The sequence below is a fragment of the Erythrolamprus reginae genome, chromosome 11 (assembly GCF_031021105.1).
Source record: "Erythrolamprus reginae isolate rEryReg1 chromosome 11, rEryReg1.hap1, whole genome shotgun sequence".
In the NCBI taxonomy this organism is placed as follows: Eukaryota; Metazoa; Chordata; class Lepidosauria; order Squamata; family Dipsadidae; genus Erythrolamprus; species Erythrolamprus reginae.
In genome coordinates this window covers 30,712,477-30,729,134 of record NC_091960.1, presented here as the reverse complement: position 1 = coordinate 30,729,134, position 16,658 = coordinate 30,712,477, and the positions used below count along the sequence as shown (strand labels likewise).

The following is a 16,658-nucleotide window of genomic DNA, read 5'->3' as shown; positions in this document are numbered from 1 at the left end:
CAGACTCGGGGCAGCTCACAGCATAACACAACAATTTATAACAAATCCAAATATAATTTAAAATATTTACAAGAACCCCATTTTGCTAACAAACACACACTCAAACATACCATACATAAAATGTACATGCCCGGGGGAGGTGTTTCAGTAATTTAGGCTATTATTTTTCTGCATTTATTTATTTATTTGTTTAGTTGTACTCTCTCTCCCTTCCTCCACTCTTCCTTCCTTCCTTCCTCTCTCTCTTTCCCTTTTTCTTCCCTTAAAATCATCTTAAAAATGAAACCAAACAAAATGGTGATAACAAATAGCGACAGCACTTAGGTGTATAAAATGCCCCACAACCAGGGGTGGGTTCCACTTACCTTCACCACTGGTACGCATTGCAACGTTGCGTGTGCGAGAGTGGAGTGAAAGCGTGTCCCCTCGTGCACTTTCACTTCCACGCATGCTCAATAGCAAGATTCAGCCCGAAACACAGCTGGGGAGCTGACCAGCTGTGCTTTGGGCGAAGAAAGAAAGGTCAGCATTCACCCAGGGGCAGGCAGGGGGGCTTTTCTTCAAAGAAGGGGAAGAGGCGAAGCCATCAGAATGAGTAAAAATTATACAGGTCTACCAAAAAATACACTGCTCAAAAAAATAAAGGGAACACTTAACACAATATAACTCCAAGTAAATCAAACTTCTGTGAAATCAAACTGTCCACTTAGGAAGCAACACTGATTGACAGTCAATTTCACCTGCTGTTGTGCACATTCAACTTTGTACATAACCAAGCATTCAATGGGAATATTTCATTCATTCTGATCTAGGATGTGTTCTTTGAGTGTTCCCTGTATTTTTCTGAACAGTATATTTTTTGTAATCATCGCAGTTGACCGTCTATTTTTCCAAATCATATTTTTGTTCTGATTTTAAAAATGTACATAGTTTTTCTGCAGCAGATCTAGTTTCCACGGAGCAACATCAGTATTATAAGGTATAGGAAATACCCTGTTTCCCCGATAGTAAGACACCCCCGATTGTAAGACGTATCGGGGGTTTCAGGGGGGTCGGCTAATATAAGCCGTACCCCGAAAGTAAGACATATGTCTTACTTTCGGGGAAACACGGGGGTATTGCCGGGGGGGAGCCCGATGACGTCGCTTCCAAGCTCCCCGCGTGCCCCTTGCCTTCGCCTCGCCGCGGCGGCACCGCCTCTTCCCCGGCTTGGCAAAGCGAAGGACGGCGCTGGTCCGAAGCGCGCCGAGCGGGCGGCGGCTTGCAGCGAAGGCGCTCGTCCCAGCAACCGAGTCCTGCCGAGGCTCGGCTGCAAGCGGCCAGCGAGGCCGACTGGCTCCGAGGCGAGCGGCCGGAGCTGCGCCCTCCTTCGCCCGCCTCCTTTCCGGCAGGCAGGTGGGGCTGCCCAACTGCGCAGAGCGCAGACACACGCTTCCAGACACACGCTTCCCCGACACGCGTCTGCGTCTCCACGCGTGCACGCCGCTTGGAGCCCTGAGGTTGAACTTGGAAAAGGGCTCACGAGGCTCCTGTCCCGCGGCTGCCCTTCTGGACTCTGGGAAGATGCCTTCGGGAACGCGACCCTTTCAATTTTTTTCCAATGTAAGACATACCCCGAAAGTAAGACGTAGTGGGGCTTTTGGGGGTAAAAAGAAAGTAAGACACTGTCTTACTTTCGGGGAAACACGGTATACTGGCAACGTTAAGAAAAGAGTAACTACCACATACATTGAAAATGTAGAAATAACATAATAACAAAAAAGCTTCTATATCAGAAACTTTATGTGATAGAGCAAAACTAAGCATATTTTTGGAATCAGCACATCAACTTCATAAAACAGACGTATTACCTTTGCTGTTGATTTTTTTGTGTTGATCAGTGTTAGGAGAAAAATTCCTATAAAAAGATAGCAACACCCATGGACCAGCACCAACCGAAAAAGATCTATGACACCATTGTCGCGTCACCAGCGGGTCACTAATGGTCTGAATCGAGAGGAAGCCACCCTCTGCCCATTATGCTGTACAGCCCACTCTGGGACGTTTACAATGTCAGCATATTTCCCTCAACAATCTGAGGCCCCATTTGACTGGCTTTGGTGAACAGTGCAGTCAGGCGGTAGGGAAAGCGAGTAGAATGCTTGGCTGCATAGCTAGAGGTATAACAAGCAGGAAGAGGGAGATTGTGATCCCGCTATATAGAGCATTGGTGAGACCACATTTGGAATAATGCTGTGTTCAGTTCTGGAGACCTCACCAACAAAAATGGTGGAAGGTCTCAAGCATAAAACGTATCAGGAAAGACTTCATGAACTCCATCTGTAGAGTCTGGAGGACAGAAGGAAAAGGGGGGACATGAGCGAAACCTTTAAATAGGTTAAAGGGTTAAATAAGGTTCAGGAGGGAAGTGTTTTTAATAGGAAAGTGAACACAAGAACAAGGGGGCACAATCTGAGGTTAGTTGGGGGAAAGATCAGGAGCAACGTGAGAAAATATTATTTTACTGAAAGAGTAGTAGATGCTTGGAACAAACTTCCAGCAGACGTGGTTGGTAAATCCACAGGAACTGAATTGAAACATGCCTGGGATAAACATATATCCATCCTAAGATAAAATACAGAAAATAGTATAAGGGCAGACAAAATGGACCAGGAGGTCTTTTTCTGCCGTCAGTCTTCTATGTTTCTTTATTTCTATGATGGCAAGCTGCCCATTCCACTTGGGGCCCATGCCTGCCCTGAACCCAGCATATTGTGCACCCAGTCCAACAAAGGCAGCACAGGTTTTGTTAGTGCTTAGTAACCACAGGAAGGACTAGCAACTTGGTCATTCCGTGAAGTAACTTGCATGTGAAATGTCATGATTTGACGATCATCCTTTGGCTTTCCTGGCTCTACAGACCCACAATGATAACAAATGTGAGAACTTTGAGGGATTGTGTAGAAATTTTTTCATAAGCAGCAAAATAAAATAAACAAGGCTATGCTTTAACTTGCAAATTATTTTGGCAACTCTGAGCAGGGGAACTGCTTGGAGCCCCCTTCTCTATTTTATTTTTTAAAAACCCGTAGAAGAGAGAGGCGTCCTTTTGGCATTTTGCACAACTCACCTCTCTTTGTTTTGTTATGCATATCCCAAGCTGCTAGTCATTAGCGCATTTGCACTGTTGCTCTTATATTCTCAATGGGCAGCCCTTTGCCAAGGCTGGCAAGCTCCGACCCATAAAACCTGGCCTCTCCAGAAACATCTCTCTTTTTTTCCGGTGGGGGGAATGCATTAGAGAGGACGAGGAAAGGAGAAATGTGCCCTAAGCGCTGAGCTTTTCATTTGAATTTTCTCTTTGTGGAATATTATTTATGGCCATGTGAAACATAATGAAGGAAGGCGAGCCCTCCCTCCGCTCCATCCGAGCTGGGGTAAGAGCGCATGGCGCCTGCCTGCCGTTTATCTCAAGATATTCATCTTCCGAAGTTCTCACAGCCGCTGTCGCCTAGAAGACGTTGGCATGATCCGGGGGAGAACATGAATGAATCAGCCCAAACTCTCAGGCACGCTTAGGGCTGGAGCAGGGCAGGAGACGCAGGAGAGCGGAGCAACTTACGAGTAGGTGGGCAAGCCAAGGTGGGCAGCTTAGCTAGGGAACTATCCGGAGCTGCTGCTACGACGGGGAAAGAATGTTTTCAGGGGTTATGGAAAAGGAAAATTATTCCCTCGGCTGCGATCCAGGTGAAGGGTTGCCCAGGTAGCTGAGATAAGAGGCAATGCTTGCTTTTTTTCTTTTTTGCCTCTGAGGAAAATAATTGTTGCAACGTGTCGGGCGCAACATATTAAGATTTTTATTCCCAAGCCTGCGCCTAATTTTCGTTTCATTTTTGCTTTTAAAAATTGTTTTTCAAAGACCCCCCCAAGGGCCAAACAAAAAAAAATAATTCCATCGCTGGATTCTCCCAAATGTCTCCAAATAATTGGTGAGAGAGCTCATTTGCTGCCTTCCTGGAGGAGAGGAAGAAGAAAGGGGGGGAGGGGGGAGGGAGGGAGGGGGCGACGGTTTTAAGGAAGAGTCTGTAGTAGAACGGTGGAACCTGTAGGAAATCTTTGATTTGGTTCCAAGCATCTCTAATGGCAGACAAAAAGAAAACAAAAGGTTTGGATCTGGATTATTTATTTCCTAATTTACTTAAGATATTTGTCTTACATGGAAATATTGGAAAATTCCTTGTCTGGGCCAGGGGTGAAATCCAGAAGGTTCTAGAGAACTGATAGCAGAAATTTGGAGTAGTAGTCCTTGACTTATGACCACAATTGAGCCCAAAATTTCTGTTGATAACTGAGACATTTGTTAAGTGAGTTTTGGCCCATTTTATTACTTTTTTTATTATTATTTATTTATTTATTTACTTTTGCTTGCTTGCTTGCTTGCTTGCTTGCTTGCTTGCTTGCTTGCTTGCTTGCTTGCTTATTTATTTATTGGATTTGTATGCCGCCTCTCTCCGGAGACTCGGAGCGGCTAACAGCAACAATAAAACAGTGTACAATAGTAATCTAATACTAAAAACGATTAAAAACCCATTAATATAAAAACCAGACATACAAACATACATACATACCATGCATAGAATTGTAAAGGCCTAGGGGGAAAGAGTATCTCAGTTCCCCCATGCCTGACGGTATAGGTGGGTTTTAAGAAGCTTCCGGAAGGCAAGGAGGGTGGGGGCAATTCTAATCTCTGGGGGGAGTTGGTTCCAGAGGGCCGGGGCCGCCACAGAGAAGGCTCTTCCCCTGGGTCCCACCAAGTGACATTGTTTAGTTGACGGGACCCGGAGAAGATCCACTCTGTGGGACCTAACTGGTCGCTTGCCTCAGTTGTTAAGCGAATCACAGGCAGTTGCTAAATTAGTAACACGATTACTAATGAATCTGGATTCCCCATTGCCGGGATGGCAAACCCATAGCACACGTACCACAGGTGGCATGCAAAGCCATATCGGAGGGCACACAAGTCTTTGCCCTTCACTGGTTGCTGATTGGTTTCCGGACACAATTCAAAGTGTTGGTGATGACCTATAAAGCCCTACATGGCATCGGACCAAATTACTTACCAGACCGCCTTCTGCCGCACGAATACCAGTAGCCGGTTAGATCCCACAGAGTTGGCCTTCTCCAGGTCAGCCAATGTCGCTTGGTGGGGCCTAGGGGAAGAGCCTTCTCTGTAGCAGCCCCGGCCCTCTGGAATCAGCCCTCCAGAGATTCGCACTGCCCCCACCCTCCTTGCTTTTTGCAAGAGTCTCAAGACTCTTTTATGTCACCAGGCATGGGACAATTAGATCAAGCCCCCCCCTCGCCCCCGTTTATGAAATGTGATGTGTGGTTGTGAATGAATTTAATTTTAATATATATGGGATTTTAGTAGTAATTTTTAATTAATTAGATTTGTTGAATTGTTTTTGTATCTTGTGAGCTGCCCCGAGTCTTCGAAGGTCAGCATACAAATCTAATTAATAATAATAATAATAATAATAATAATAATAATAATAATAATAATAATAAATAAACAAACAAACAAACTGGGATAAACATATATCCATCCTAAGATAAAATACAGAAAATAGTATAAGGGCAAACTAGATGGACCATGAGGTCTTTTTCTGCCATCAGACTTCTGTTTCTATATATAATATTATTATTAATATAATAATAATAATAATAATAATAATAATAATAATAATAATAATAATCTGCTCCAGCATGCATGCGCATGCTGTCCACCTAATTTTCAGCCTTGGGAAAGGCCGTTTCGTCCACTGGACGTTTCAGGGGAGCTCCCCTGACGCCCTGTAGGGGAAAAAATTCTCCAAAGGAAAAACTGGAAGTTCATTAAAATGCACTTCTGTTTTGCCGTTTTGCTGTTTTTCGTACTCCGGAGCTTCCGGAAGCTTCCCTGATCTCTCCAGAGTGCAAAAAACAGCACAACAGCAAACCGGAAGAGCGTTTCCCCGAACTTCCGGTTTGCTCATTTGGGCTTTTTTTCCCCACCTACCAGGCTTCAGAAAGGCCTGTGCTCCATCGCTGGAGGCTTTCCAAAAGAGACTGGACAGTTCGGGGAAATGCTCTTCTGGTTCTGTAATGGTACAGAATCTCCTGTTCGCGGAGGGGACTGGGCTAGAAAACCTTCCAACTCTGTTATTCTATGTTCAAACTGGGTGTTTATCAACTCCCTCCTTCAAATTTTTCTCAAACAAAGCTGGTCTCCAGGCATCCTCCAGGTCACCTCCTTTGTGTGTACCAAAGCAGATGGTCTGGTGAGCATTGCTGTGTTGTCTGTGTAGAGCCCTGGAGAACAGCTAAACGGTTTTGTTCCCGGTTTATAATTGCACTGGCAGAAATCTGGGGGAGACGTTAACCTACTGCAGCAAATCCTCCACCCCATAGTGTTGTTTCTGTGGAGGTTCCAGCAGTGAGGAGGTTGGGGAGGAACATGGGCCAGTCCTGGAGTCTGGGGAAGGCTCTGATGAGTGCTCTGCATCCGAGGCAGAGACGAGGCCAGAGCTGTCTGACAGTTATCAGCTGCCTTCGGAGTCAGACGTCAGTGAGGCAGACAAACAGCTGGAGCCTGTTCCCAGTGTGCACATGTGCAGAGTTGCCTTATGAAGAGTTGCTAGGGAACAAGGGTCGACTTGGGAGTAAGGCCACAAGTGGATGGTGAATGCACCCTCCCCTTAGGAAATGAAGAGGAGCGAAGCGGAAGGGTGTTTGCAGTAGACAATGAGGCAATAAAGGTCGGTCATTGTGAATTATTTTGAAAGATTGTGGGCGAGGAAAGACTTTGCTGGAGAGGAATTCGCCGTAAATTAAATAAAAAGGTGTTTATTGGGACGAGGAATCGGCTTCGTGCTGCTAGGGAAGCCTAGGTCAGAACAGCAATTTTCTGCAAGAGAAATCCCAAATAACGGCTTCTCCTGTTCTCTCTCCCCTTCTCTCTTTCCAAAATTAGGTACCTCTGAGCTCAGCCCTTTCTCCGACCCGCGGCAGTTTGACCGGTCCTTCTCTGCTCTACCAGCCCTCACCGAGACCCGGTTTCCAGACCCAAGAATGCATTACCCTGGAGCCATGCCTGCGGCCTTCCCTTACACAGCGACACCCTCCGCCACAGGAATCGGTGGCCTCAGTATGGCCAGCATGCCAACGGCCACTCGGTTCCACCACACCTACCTTCCCCCACCGTACCCCAGCTCCACCCAAAACCAGAGTGGACCCTTCCAGACCAACCCCTCCCCTTACCACTTGTACTATGGCGCCTCCTCGGGGTCATACCAGTTCTCCATGGTGGCGGGAGGAGAGCGCTCGCCAACCCGGATGCTGCCATCTTGTCCGAGTGCCACGGCAGGAAACAACTTAATCAACCCCAGTCTCACCAGTCAGGCCGATGGGGTGGAAGCCGACGGTAGCCATAGTAACTCACCGACAACCATGACGACCACCGGGAGGATGGACGAAGCTGTCTGGAGGCCATATTGAAAAAGCACCGAAGGCCAAGCCCTTTTCTTTGCAAATTGGTGGTTCCGAAGAACAGAACCAAAAAGAGCTGCGACTGGCGATCCTGTCCACTGTGTCCCCAAAGTGGTCTTGGCATCCCGAATGAGACCGTTCTTGCCCAAAACATAAGAGAATAAGAAATGAAACAAGCACAGGAAGGCTGGAGAGCGCATGAAATTTGGATACATTTCAAAACAAATCTTCATAGGCTCTTCTTGGCAAATGGTCTTTGGCAGCCTTTCGCCAACTTGGGACATCCAGGTGGATTGGGACTACTTGGAGTTGTTACCTGCAAACACCTTGGGTGGCTCTCGGCTACGAAAGACCGTCTGTTGCGTCCGGAACAGGCAAAATAATGGGTAGAAAAGGAAAAAAACCTTCTGTATTGTAGCAAAGCAAAAAAGCTCTGGTTCGGCCTTTCCAACGTGGTGTCTCCCAGATAGGTCAGATAATCCCCAGCCAGTTTGGAAAGATGATGGGAGGTGTGATCCAAACAGATCCAGAGAGCACCTGGTTAGAGAACGTTAGCAATCATCTCAAAGGCCAAGCAGTGTTTCAAATGGATGGATGGATGGATGGGTCAAAAGGTTAATATAATTTGATTTGATTTATATACCGCTCAATCCCAGGGGACTCAGTTCTTGATATTAGCCCCCTTGAATAAAGGAGCTGATGACAGAGGTCCATGAATCCAGGTGGAATCTGCCTACCTTCCTTACTGGTTCGGAAGTGTGCACTTTTTCACCCTCTGCACATGCGCAAAAGGCATTGCGAATGCAGAGAGGGTTAAAAATGGCGGTATCCAGGCAGGTGGGTGGAGCCTTACACTGCTGCCGCTACCGGTTCTCCAAACCACCACCACCAGCCACTATCAGTACACCCAAACCAGGCTGAACTGGTAGCATTTCACCCCTGATCCAGGGCAGACTGGCATTTGTATCAGGCTGTTTCCCTGTTTGGCTCTGCACACACGTTCTCCTCTCGAAAATATGTATGTGTCACATGGCTTTTTGCTGAATTTGAAAATTAAGGGAGACTAGGATAGATCTATTTTGGCCTTATTTTGGCCTCATCAGCTAACCATACCCTCACTGGGACTTGTAAGGCAGAGAATTAACCTCTAGGCTACAGTATCCAATCCCTTCAGCTCTGCACCAGGGAAGGGTTACATATTTTTGTGTCGAATCACCCTGGTGTATAGAAGGAACATCCTATTTTTGCCTCTCCGCCCAACCCAGGGCCATTTCCAAGGCAGTTAATTTTTATTGATAGCCAACAATTCTATCTGTATGTGTCACATGGTTTTTTTTTGCTGAATTTGAAAATTAAGGGAGACTAGGATAGATCTATTTGAGCCTCATTTTGGCCTTATCAGCTAGCCATATCCTCACTGGGACTTGAACCTGCAACCTTTGCCTTGTAAGGCAGAGAATTAACCTCTAGGCTACAGTATCCAATCCCTTCACATGTGTATCATGTGATATACATACATACATACATACATACACACACACACATGCATACACATACATACGTACACAACTGTGATTTCCTTCCCTGGGACCTGGGTCAAAATTTTTGAATTTGAGCTGAATCATTTCGGATGCTCTCACTTTTTCCCCATTCAGATGTTGGGTTTTTTTAACCCTCATTCTGAGATGGCCCAGATGAGAAGTCATGAGCAAAGGGACAATCTCGGGGGTGAAATCCAGCAGGTTCTGACAGGTTCTGGAGAACCGGTAGCAGAATGTTTAAGTAGTTCAGAGAACCGCCAAATACCATTTCTGGCTGGCCCCAGAGTGGGCAGGGAGTGGAGATTTTGCAGTATCCTTCCCCTGCCACTTCCACCAAGCCACACCCACAGAACCAGTAGTTTTAAAAAATGGATTTTGCCACTGGACAATCTCCCTGTCAGGAGGACCCAACAAGCTGGGATATTGGCCACCTGTCCCAGAGACTGGGTCCCTTCTTTCCCTCTCTTTCTAGCTACTTATGAATTTGTCACCCGTTGACAGATGCTTCTCTAACCACAGCCATAAATCTGATTCTTGCTGAGAAAGTTAATTCCTGTCCAGATAAGATAAATGTCAGCCTCTTCCGCAAAAGACTAACTAGAACCCTTTCCTGTCCTATCAAAGCTTCTCTTAAGGAGGAAAATGAATCTTCCACTCACTCAGTTGTGGGTTCACACAACCAGCTTAAAACAGGCAACTTACAAACCTAGCAACTTCCAATTTCACAGCGAATACAGCTGGAATATTTTAATCGTGGGGGGATTTTTTGGTGGTGGTGGGGTTATGTGCACAGCTCTGCATGTTGGGTGAACACAACCCATTGGGTCAATTTGTTCTGTGAATATGCAAATCCAGAAATTAATTGGTTCTGAAACCAAAGTGAGTGTGGCTGCGTGATTTGGGGGAGGGGGGCGCTGCTCCTTTTAGTCCGTAAAGCAGAGGTGGGTTGCTACCGTGTTTCCCCGAAAATAAGACACTGTCTTATATTAATTTTTGCTCCAAAAGTTGTGCTACGTCTTATTTTCGGGGGGTGCCTTATATTTCTCAAATAAGACAAATTCACTCCCAAAGAAAGTGTACCGTACGGTACACTGATTACGGTACGGTACCTGTCAGTATGGCACCCACACACACAACGACAGCACTTACTGTACAACAGTATACTCCCGTTATTGCAGCTTCCGGCCACCAGAGGAACTACAGTCTACGCACTGTAGCGGAGACTGTAATGGCGGTGAGACAGCAGCAGACTGTGTCTGCTGTACTGGACGGTACAAAGCAATGGAAGGGGCCAGCAGGGGATGCCTCATTATTACGGTACCGCTATGAACAACTTTGAATGCTACCGTATGTTTTTCCACCGTACCATATGTAAACGTGACTGGGGGGTGCCTTATATTAGCAAATTCTGCAAAACCTCTGACATGCCTTACTTTCGGGGTACATCTTATTTTCGGGGAAACAGGGTATCAATGCGGTAGACCAGTGTTTCCCAACCTTGGCAACTTGAAGATATCTGGACTTCAACTCCCAGAATTCCCCAGCCAGCGAATGCTGGCTGGGGAATTCTGGAAGTTGAAGTCCAGATATCTTCAAGTTGCCAAGGTTGGGAAACACTGCGGTAGACGACTAGTATGAAATCTTGGCCTTCGGGCACCGCCATCTTTTATCGTTCATTTTTGGCCTTTGTTTTGCTGCCTGCACACGTGTGAAGTTTTTGCATGGAAGTGAAAAATTGCCGAGATCTCACTCCTGCGTCCCCTCGCATGCACAGAACCAAAATCACACTCGGGGTGTGCACATGCGCATATGCATAGCACGCACATGAGTATCCCCATGCAGCGCCCCAGTAGCAGCAGGTAAGCGCCATCCGGCCCTGCTGTAAAGGATGTCGATGTTTTGATCTACTTCCTCGTAGTTAGGAATCAAAATTTGGCCTGAGTTCCTTGAACAGGCAGAAAAGTCCCTCGCCCGTTTTTGTGCCGTTTCAAACCAACGACACATGGATGACTGGCAGTTTAGGAGGAGAACATATGTTTTGGTGGTTTTCCAAGTTGAGCCTTTTGTCTCCTCCACATAACACACACACACACAGAGCACAAGCACAGAGTTCTTGGGTGGGAGAGGAACACAGGAAGTACTTGGATGTGTTTTTTTTTTAATCCTAGCGCACCACCCAAAATTAATCTCTAGCTTCGGTCATGATTTAAATAAACCTCCTCTGTTCTTCCTTACTGTTGTTTTCAGTCTAATAAAAAAAACCGGTGTGTTTTGCCTAAGGTTGGAGTCAGAATCTGAGTAACAACTAGATTGTATTCTTTTTTTAAAAAAGGAGGAGGGGGTGGGACACTCAGGTATTACCTATTTGTCCTTATATGTAACCTTAAACTTGCATGACATCAAATAACCTTTATTCAGCTGAGCTTCCTCCGGGTTTTGCAATCTGAAGCCCTTCAAGGGTTTAATTGGTAAACTACCAAAATCCTGAGCCAGAATCCCTTCAGGTAAAAACGATGAGGATCGAGTCCTGCGGATCTAAAGGGGGCCAGGTGGTCAAGGTGATCCTATGGGATCTGTAGGTAGCAGACTCGTGACAAAAATTGGCAAGTGTGTCACATCTGAATTCCCTCTGTTGTAGCCTTGAAGCAACCGTGACTGGATCGTTCAAAATCCATTTGGGTCATTCATTCACATCCCTGTCTGAGAGCTTATTTGGAACATCCAGGAACCTGAAAAGATTCTCCTAGATCTGGTCCTCTCCTTTTCTTTAACCGAGATCCCTAGTTTATCTAAGACAGTCTTTCTCAACTTTAGCAACAGATCTCTGGCTGGAGTTGAAGTCCATTCATGCTGGCTAGGGAATTCTGGGAGTTGGTCCATCTTTGCTGACTGGGGGATTCTGGGAATTGAAGTTCATTCATGCTGGCTGGAGAATTCTGGGAGTTGAAGTCCATCTGCTGACTGGGAGATTCTGGGGGTTGAAGTTCATTCATACTGGCTGGGGAATTCCGGGAGTTGGTCCATCTTTGCTGATTGGGGCACCCACGCTTTCCAACCAGCAAAATTGGGGTTTGTTTCAAATTCTGATTGGGGCAAAGGGGGACATGGTGGCTTGTCTATACTCAGGGATGCATTTAGCCTTGTAGAAGCCCCAGATCTTAGTTAAGTGGGGAGTGAAGGGCAGAAACATGGTTCTCCAGGGATGTATTTACAGGACATTGAAAGAGACAGACCAATTTGAAAGAGACTGTGTACCTATTGCTATTTGTAACTTGCAAACCGCAGCCGAAGATTCAGGTTTATGACAGACTGTTGTCCACAGATGTGAAAAACACACGTATCTCTTTTATGCAACTGGTCCAATATTTGGCCCAGGTTTCTTTGTTGATGATATTGTTGTTGCTTTGCACTATCATATGCTTTTTTTTTTAAAGAAAAGAAAAGAAAAAAGAAAAAAATGCACAATAGCTTGTACAAAAAATTCTTTGGCTCATGGAGTATTTAACTGAAAAAAAACCCCCTACTTTCGGGTCTTTATTTGTTAAAATAATATAAATCTTTTAAAAAATATTGTTGTTGTCGTTGAAGGATCCCAGTTCCTAAATCTGCTTAGAATTTTTGTGTGTGGAAGTAGCTTTTTTGTTTTGTTTTGTTTTGTTTTCTAATTTTAAACAGAATGGCAACTGACTTAGGGGGAGGAGAGCCTTGCAGGATGTAGATAGGTTGTGTTTAACACAAGAAAAAAACTAGAGCATTTGTGTTCCCTTCCTTCCTTTTGCTGTACCGAAGCTAATTTCAATTATTAAATATCTTTAAATATATGTTAATAATATTTAAAAGGTGAGAGAGCCTGCACCGTTAACACGTCCTACTTGGCGACACTTTTATTTTGAACTGTAACTTCTCCTCTCTACCCAGAGTTTGGTCTTTCACACATGTAGCATTTGCAACCTGGGGTTGGAAGGAGACCCAGATCTCACCAAACACTCCCAACAGCCCCAACCCAAAGTTTGCTGAGGACACACAAAGCACTTCTGAAAGTTGGAAGAGTTGAAGGTTGCCTTCTCTTGCCCCTTCAGGCTGCGCCCGATGGAAGCTACAAACAGGATCAGGCGCATCAGCTTCCCAAAACCCTGGCAAGGGGAAAACATCTCCTCTTTTTACTGGTGGTCAATTGGGAATTCAGTCTGCAAGGAAGCCCTAGCAGAGCCATCAACCTTGTTCCTCTTTCCTAGAGGAGGGGGAAATCCTCAAAATTCCATGTTTTCGAAGCAAATATACAGTACATGATTGCTAACTGTTACGTGTAATCATTTTGATGCCTTACCGTGTGGAATAAATAAAGGTATGGTTATTGACTGAATACGTTGCTTCTTGCCTTGTCTTGAGGAGCATCCTCTGTTTTCCACCTGCACCTACACTGCGTGAATCAGGGCTTAAGTTTTTCCGGGTCTTAATATGATTTATTTTTTTTAATGGGATTTATCTGCCGTCCAACTCCACTTAGACTCTGGGAGGCTTACAATAATAGCAGTAAATTCCAAACAATATAAAATAAGTTGCAACAATAAATACAGTAAAACGATATGCAGTCACAATTTCCTTCCCCCAAATGTCTCCAACACGATCCCAAACCGATCCATAAGGCCTTGGCCTTCTGTTGAGCCCCAAACAGGGGGGACATAAAGAGACTAAATGTAAAAGAGCTGTGGTGGTTACAGTGGTTAGAATGCAGTATTGCAGGCTAACTGCCCACTGCCAGCAGTTCAAGTCTTGCCAGGCTGAAGGAGTTGAGGGAGCCAGCCTTGTCCAAAGATGCTTCTATGGATATGTGGCTGGTATGACTGTACACCAGGGCGCATGGAGCACTGTTTACCTTCCCAGTGACATGGTACCTATTGATCTAGTTGCATTTTCCTTCTTTGGAACTGCTATGTTGGCAGGAGCTGGAGCAAAAACGGGAGCTCCCCCTGTCCTATAGAACTTGGGTCTCGAACTGCCAAACTTTCAGATAACAAGCCCAGCATCTTAATCGCTAGGTCACTGTGCCCCCTGAACCAAATGGCATCCCCTCAGGCTAATCAAGAGGAAGGAGTGGGGGATACTATTTAATCTTCTGGAAATATCCATGCCATCCTGCCATGATTTAGGCAAATGGAAGTCTCTATCATGGGTAGTTAAATAGCCCAGGAATCAGGAGGGGAGATGAATATTCCTGAAGACATCTATAATATGGCAAGTGATTTAGCTTTACTAGATAAGTGGTCAAAGCAATGGAAACTGCAGTTTAATGTTTCCAAAGGTAAAATAATGCACAATGTAAAATAATCCATAGAAACTTCTATGTTTCTATGAATCAAATATTCAGGCCAGTGAAGTGCTGGCTACCACCAAGATCCACAAAGGAGAGATCCACTTTTGATCTGGTTTCCTATAAATGCAGCAGGGGAAAGGGGCAGCCAATGGAAGAGGATATTTGTAACTAGGTTTGAACTGTGGTGGCCCTCAGTTCACTGTAAACTTGGTTTCGTTGACCTTTCATTACACAACTAGATAATATCATTGGCGCTAGAAGGGCGTTCTGATGAAGTTACCTAGCTGGGTAACAAAACATCTGCAAAAAAACCCACTAAGCGTAGAGAGCACAAAGGATTCCACAGGATTCCAAAGTAGCCAATTTCATACATTGTCCTGAGCTTGAAGGTAGTTTTGAACCCTGGCCATTACTTCGTGTAGACAGGAAGGTCATTTTGTTTCTTTCTATATGCTAGCTGTACATATTGTTTTGTCACAAACTTTTTCAAACTTTTCCCCTCCAAAAGATGTTTTTAGAAAAGCTACCTAGGTAAATATTCTCACTTGGCTGAGCCAATACTTGGAACCATCTGTGGAGGTGTGCTAATTCGATGTAAGCCATGGGTTGGTCTATTGTGACCAACCAAGAGCTAAGCTTCACTGCCCTTTAGTGTGGGCGAAACACAACAAAACTCATTTGAGGGTGTTGACAATGATTCAGACAGATAATACACATTGCTTTTCTTTTAACCCACTTCTGGAATGACCAAGCAATGCTTAGAGACATTTATGAACAAATGGACATGATCCAACCAACCAAATGTCATCCAAAGACTCACGTAGAAGAAGACTGCATATGAAAAAGGTGGAGCTTCTATTGTATTATCGTGGCCAACATCTTGATTATTTTAATCACACCCTGGAAATAATCACCCCTCCAACTCAGACAAATGAACAAAACATCCCTGAGTAAGAGTTTTAAGACTCATCATGCTGCACCCCTCAAAGAAGAAATGTTACAATGCAAAATGTTGTTAATGGCGAGTATTCTGAACAGAGCCTGGTTACAAGCGATGTGCCACAAGGGTCTGTTCTGGGTCCTATTTTTTTTAATATGTTTGTGAGTGGGGGAAGGTTTGGCAGGGAAGGTTTGCCTATTTGCCGATGACTCTAAAGTGTACAATAGGGTTGATATTCCTGGAGGCATCTGTAATATGGCAAATGATTTAGCTTTACTAGATAAGTGGTCAAAGCAATGGAAACTGCAGTTTAATGTTTCCAAATGTAAAATAATGCACTTGGGAAAAAGGAATCCTCAATCTGAGTATTGTATTGGTAGTTCTGTGTTAGCAAAAACTTCAGAAGAGAAGGATTTAGGAGTAGTGATTTCTGACTCAAAATGGGTGAACAGTGCGGTCAGGCAGTAGGGAAAGCAAGTAGAATGCTTGACTGCGTAACTAGAGGCTTAACAAGCAGGAAGTGGGAGTTTGTGATCTTGCTGTACAGACATTTAGAATGCTGTGTTCAGTTCTGGAGACCTCACCTACAAAAAGATATTGATAAAATTGAACGGGTCCAAAGAGGGGCTATAAAAATGGTGGAAGGTCTTAAGCATAAAACGTATCAGGAAAGACTTCATGAACTCAATCTGTATAGTCTGGAGGACAGAAGGGAAAGTGGGGACATGATCAAAACATTTAAATATGTTAAAGGATTAAATAAGGTTCAGGGGGGAAGTGTTTTTAATAGGAAAGTGAACACAAGAACAAGGGGACACAATCTGAAGTTAGTTGGGGGAAAGATCGGAAGCAACGTGAGAAAATATTATTTGACTGAAAGAGTAGTAGATGCTTGAAACAAACTTCCAGCAGACATGGTTGGTCACTGAATTTAAGCATGCCTGGGATAAAAATATCTCCATCCTAAGATAAAATACAGAAAAGAGTATAAGGGCAGACTAGATGGATCATGAGGTCTTTTTCTGCCATCAATCTTCTATGTTTCTATGTTTCTAAAAATAATTAGTGACAAAGTTCTGGCTCGTAACTGGCTGACCAACCGCATTCAACGTGTAGTGCTCAATGGAACTGCATCTACATGGAGAGATGTATGCAGTGGAGTAGCCCAAGGCTCTGTTTTAGGCCAGTACTCTTCACCATCTTCATCAATGATTCGGATGAGGGGATAGATGGGGAACCCATCAAATTTGTACATGACACCAAATTAGCAGGAACGGCCAACAATCCAGAAGATAGAGTTAAGATACAGAAGGATCTTGACAGACTTGAACATTGGACCCTATCTAACAAATGGAAA

At 44.7% G+C, this 16,658-nt stretch overlaps 2 protein-coding genes across 2 annotated transcripts in view; one reads left to right on the top strand and one right to left on the bottom strand.

Moving 5' to 3' along the window:
• The window catches only part of RUNX3 (RUNX family transcription factor 3), a 227,838-nt gene extending 219,734 nt beyond the window's left edge, over positions 1-8,104 (top strand). The window contains exon 6 of the mRNA XM_070764236.1: positions 6,992-8,104. Coding sequence (XP_070620337.1) covers positions 6,992-7,515 — 524 coding nt within the window. The 3' untranslated portion in view covers positions 7,516-8,104. The remainder of the gene's footprint in view (positions 1-6,991) is intronic.
• The window catches only part of NCMAP (non-compact myelin associated protein), a 610,040-nt gene that overhangs the window by 349,122 nt on the left and 244,260 nt on the right, over positions 1-16,658 (bottom strand). The gene's annotated exons all lie outside the window — the stretch shown is intronic.